The sequence below is a fragment of the Lolium rigidum genome, chromosome 7, assembly GCF_022539505.1.
Source record: "Lolium rigidum isolate FL_2022 chromosome 7, APGP_CSIRO_Lrig_0.1, whole genome shotgun sequence".
NCBI classification, from domain to species: Eukaryota; Viridiplantae; Streptophyta; class Magnoliopsida; order Poales; family Poaceae; genus Lolium; species Lolium rigidum.
This window is the reverse complement of record NC_061514.1, coordinates 144,429,065-144,434,519: the sequence shown is the minus strand read 5'-3', so window position 1 is coordinate 144,434,519 and position 5,455 is coordinate 144,429,065. Positions and strand designations below refer to the sequence as shown.

At 45.7% G+C, this 5,455-nt stretch overlaps 1 protein-coding gene across 1 annotated transcript; it reads right to left on the bottom strand.

Annotated features, from left to right (window-relative positions):
- Window positions 1-530: 530 nt before the first annotated feature.
- On the bottom strand, window positions 531-4,393 carry LOC124673902. Its single transcript, XM_047209951.1, has 5 exons — window positions 4,215-4,393; window positions 1,634-1,887; window positions 1,323-1,534; window positions 970-1,231; window positions 531-834 (listed from the first exon to the last, which is right to left on the bottom strand). Exons 1-5 carry the CDS (start codon window positions 4,264-4,266, stop codon window positions 538-540), a joined length of 1,077 nt encoding a protein of 358 aa, XP_047065907.1. The 5' UTR covers window positions 4,267-4,393; the 3' UTR covers window positions 531-537.
- Window positions 4,394-5,455: the final 1,062 nt, after the last annotated feature.

Genomic DNA, 5,455 nt, shown 5'->3' with positions numbered 1-5,455 from the left:
TATGAACTATATGTCCCATATTGTGATCATTTCGGTACTTTGATTAAATGGATGAGAGGCGTGAATTTACTTGCTATCATTTCCTACCTATTTGCTGTCATTGTGATGAAATAGGCAAAATAATAAAATTTTGCAAAAAAAAGGGCCAAGAACAGACAAAATGAGTGGCCGTGTTGGACTGTTGGGACAACTGCCAGCCCAAAGAGGAAATTATCACATGATCATACGCCTGCCAGTCAGTCACGAGTCGTGACTCTGACGAAGCTAGCAGCCAACCTAGGTGAAGCCTTATTGCCCATGTTTCGTGGCCCAAATGGAACGGATACACACATGTTCCAAACGGGAGAATTTCATTTGATTTATTCCACGCCAATTTCTGCACGATCTATGCGAAGTTCTTGCGTTCCAAACTGAAAGAAACCATATTATTCAGTGCCTGCGAGCAGCTAGATACACGGTGACTGCCTGTGGCACGACCACGGATACAGCTCTTTAGAAGAACCATACTGTACGACATAGAAGACGGGGAGTTGAAGGTCAGTGATCCCCGAGTAGCAGGGACTTGACGATGGCGTCGGCGTTCCCGCTGTCGACAGGGAAGAGGTGACCGGATTTGGGAAGCTCGTGGTAGATGACCCAGGGGAGCCTCGCGCTGATGTACCTCGACAAACTGGCCGGAACCATAAGATCCTCAGCGCCATGCCACAGGTGCACCTTTCCTTCGCCGCCGGCGAACGGGTCCTTCAGGTCAAGGGGGCTCCAGTCCCACTTCCCGAACCCGACCATCATGTCCCGGTGCAGGCTGTTGTACTCCCCCTGCTGCCTTATCATCGGCTGCGAGACGATGGATCCATGATGCACAAACAGCGCAGAGAAATGAGCAGTCAGTTGCATCAAGGTTCTTTTTAGTCAGCTTAGTTATGCCAGGCGTGACTGTGTGAGTGATTTAAGCGAGGTTCTAAATCTTACGAAGTAGGGTCGCATGCCGAACTTTTTCATGAACATCGCGTCTTCTTCAGACAGGATCGCAGGGTTGTAGGTGATGACGCTGGAAGGAGGGAAGAGCTTCTGGGTGTTCCACCAGTAGGTCAACCATGGCAGGTGATGGGAGATCCATACCGCCCATTGGTCCTGCGGGAGCTGCTGGTACCAGGCGTCCCGCGACACGTTCGACGGAATGCCAGACCACCAGTAGTTGCCCACCGGCGCGAGAGTAGCAACACCGTAGAGCCTGTTCTTCCACCACGGTGAAACAAAAGTTCAGACTTGAAAGCCTCTGATGTTTGCAGTCAAGAAAGATGGATGACTGATTGCGGCGTTACCTGTGTGGGATGTACTTGAGGCAGCTCCACATGATCTCGCCGCCCATGGAGAAGCCAATGAGGTGAAACTTAGGACCAAGCTCCAGGTTGTCGGCAAGCTGCTCGATGTCGAGGGCGATGCTCTTCTCACTCCGGGCAGGGTCCGGATCGCTCTCACCGTACCCAGGCCGGTCGAAAGACAGAAGGTAGATGCCTAGGTCTTGTGCCACCTCCTGCACCGGATTTCAGACCATAACATGACAATCAGTTCGTGTCAGGGCAGTAGATTGTTCGTCTGGATGATTCTTAAGATAGTAATTAACAATATGTACCGGGGAAATTGGAAGGGCATCGTGTCTGCAGGAGTCAAACCCATGGACAAAGATGATCTTGTACTTGGCCTCCTCCTTTGGGACACCGGATTCCTTGTATGCCAAATGCCTGCCGTCTTTGAGCTTTGTTCTTGGTGCGGTAACCGGGGGGCCATTCGGCGAGCCACAGATTTTCGGAGGCGGAGGCTGAATCTGCTGGTACAGCAGCGCCGACAGGATCACAAACAGTACTATGGAGAGCTTCCTCGACATACCTGCGAAATGAAAATGAAACACTTGGAATTGCTTCTGTGTCATTGCAGTTTAAACTTTAAACTTCTGCACTTCGCTCATTTATAAGGTTGTAAAATGTCTTCTCTTGTAAAAAATGGACGGTTTCAACTTAGCTTTTGACCTATATCAGAGATGGAGGGTTTGAACATGCACCAATTTGCAACGTCATACATTTCTACTAGAAGGCTTGTTATTACAGGTCCAACATGACAACGATGCTTTCATAATATTATCTGTATATGAGATGTTGAACCTCTCTGACTATCTCGAGACATTATCACGACATAGACATCACTAGCGTTAGAGTTTTGAACACGTCTTGTGGAATATCAACAGAATGGCGCGCATCAGCATTCAGACGTCTGAACTATTATACCAACGGAAAATTTCCCAAACACTACTTAACAGATTATTGAAACCTGAAAGCATAGTCTACTAAACTGCTTCAAAAATGAAAGAAAATCATAGCCTGCTCAAGACAAGATCGAGGTCCCAGGGAACAATTAAGTACGTTAGTAGCATCTGTCAGCCAAGAAAGATATAATTATACAAGCAAAAGACAAAGTAATATATCATCTTCCACTGTCGGTTTCAAGCATATGTGCATCTACAGTTAGCCCGATCCCTGCATGGACCAAAAAATGGAGGTTTAACGATTCATGGGCCACAAGAAAACAAATCAAGATCTGGACAGAAGAATTCAATGCCAACTTTTGAAACTGACGAGTGCAAACATTAGCACGTGGTCGCTCCTTAACATAAAAATAGCATTTCGCTCTAGAAGCTCGACCAACAGGGACTAAGACTAACCCCTATGACCTTTTTTAATTAAGAAGGAAAAACCCAAGGTGCACACCATACAGATCACAGTGCTCGAAGGCAGGTGGCACTCTGTAGCACGCGCGTCACCAGTCAATGGTCGACACCCAGTCCTCTACAAGCATTTCATTATGAATAAACAAATAAATGTCTAATTGAAACAACATACTAATATATAATCATCCAGGCAACCTCTCATGGGCTATCTATATTAGTTCGCGCATCATTGCGTCAGTGCATCAGGCAACACACTCAGTGTCAGCGTCTCAGCGGACACTTCTGTGACTTTCTTGTAAACGAAGTAATTATTTTAAATCCGAGAAAACAATACAGTATTTCCAGGAAAACTACACCAGGATATAAAGATTTGTAATGTGGTCAAGGGAATTTCTACAACCAACATGGCGTGGTATGAAATTTTGCGACAAACATAAACATTTAAAGCAGGAAAGGTAGTAACTTTGAATATCCTAGCAAGGGAAAATATTCTAGCAAGATAAAATATTCTGAGCAGATTAGTAAAAGATCTGAAAGGGATAACTGAAGCTGAAGAGGTCATAAACAACATTTTAATTATACCAGATGCCTGTGTTAGCCAAGAGGAAGTTGAAAGCAAAAGATATAAAACAAATATGTTAGGCTGAACTGCCACTTTCAATCCTATGTTCATCAGTTCATGAATAATGCACTCAGTCACTACACATGAGGACCAAGTAACAGGACAACAGGGTCTTTGATGTGCAAAGAGTAGCAATACATAACTAGCGATTTTGCGTCTTGATAGGGCATTCTGATGAACACTACAAAATCTTGCTTCAAAATTTTGTGTAGGCTCTTCAATTGTAGAGTGGGAGTACTATATTACTGAACCACTCTCTCGAGAAGAGTAATCCTAATTGGGTCATCTAGAAGCAAGCGACAAACTGGCGTACGCTTCTCAAAACCAGAGCAGCTATTATTTGACTATGGTGGGTAGCAACTAGTACATATTTTGCAGGGAATCCAGCATGCTTTTCCTTCTAAACTATTGTTTCATAGATACGAATAACTTGATGGTGAAAACTTTCTAGTGCAAGGACGGAGAATCGGGATTCGGGGATACTAGGATGCAAGGAATTTGTAACAGCGATTAAATTCGCAAGACTGATTGAAACATGTAAATCTCGACCATTCTCGGCTCACACCTGCACACAGAACAGAAAGCACAATGAACCACTACGCAGCCGGAAGCAACAAAGAGAATTGGACTTTCTTTTTTGCGGGGAACAGATGTGGACTTCGTTGCTGGCAGCTACAGTGCCGACGCACGACCAAGAGCAAATCCAGCCATACTCGCGCACCAAGAAAAGCAACCAAGAATCTCAAAGAAAAAAAAAACCAAGAGGATCAAACGATCCCATAGTAGATAGAACCACAGCAACAACCGCCCAGGCATAACCGCAAACAGACAAGGCACGAGAGAGCACGGGGAGTGTGTGTGCGTGCGTACCACCGGAGGCCGGCGCCGGCGTCGGAGGGCGATTGGCGGCAGGCTCGGCCATCGTTCGGCTGCGGCGGTGGAGGAGGCCGGGCCGCCGGGGTGGGCAATCAAGGAAGGAAGTCCCACGAGTAAAACGGCGGCGGCCTCCTTTCCGTCCGGCTGTCCCGCTGCCTTGAACTTCTTGCGGCGCTTCCTCGGCTACTAGTATTGGCCTCTCCCCGGCGTTGCATTAAAACCAGCACAGAGCACTGGGGCCCACGGCTTTCTGCTGGGCCCGCGTCTGACTTTGAGATAAGCTGGGACCTGGGACAGGGTCGCCGTCAACTCCTCCCAAAGCAGATTACTGGTACCATTAGAATTTTACTCTAAAAAAGAAGTTTTGCTCTCAAGGACTCATTCACCAGTTTGACATGAGAGAAATGTTACTCCCCCCTGCACACAACGTCCCGTGAATGGCAAAAACGCACGATGTATTTGAGACTGGATACCTTCAATTATGTGCTCAATGTAATGTTTTTATACCGTAAACATGCAAGAATCTCTCTCCACACACCTAGCACTTTCTCGCACCGATTTATTCTTAACCTTATATTTGAAATAACCATATATGTTGGAATTAGTAATATGCTTTTTTTTTCCGTGATGAAATCAAACAAACTTTTGTGCATACGAATTTCCGTCGAATGGTATGGTTGGATTGCCTGAGGAGAATGGGAGTGCAACTGCAGGAGCGGCAACAAAACTTAAACCTTGAGAGGTGGTGTACAGAAACTAGAAAGAGGATTAGGAAATCGGACAAGAGAAGGATTGACACCTTATATTGCCGATTGCTTGGACGCTGTGGAAATAGAGGATTGCTAACACACATCAGCAGATATCCACGGAGCAGATCATAGACCAAGTGACAGATGATCTCAGATTGTGGGAGATGGCTAGAGTTGGAGGGAGTGAGAGTAGGATCACTAGGGTGTGGAGTGGGGGTGCGTGGCGTAACCGGGAGTTGATTTTCGCATCCCACTCTCGGATCTTGTAAATTGTTATGCTTCTCTCTTCTATAAAGATAAGGCACTCTTTTCGAGTGCTTGCAAAAAATGAATTTCCATCATATTGGAGTGGGCGCAACACTGCAATCCTATGATTTTCCTATTTCTACTTTTTCCTATCATATGAATCAAAGATGGCACAAACCTGTGTATTTATTCTCACAATACCTTTCAAATAATCCCAAAATATATATTTTTGGAAAAATT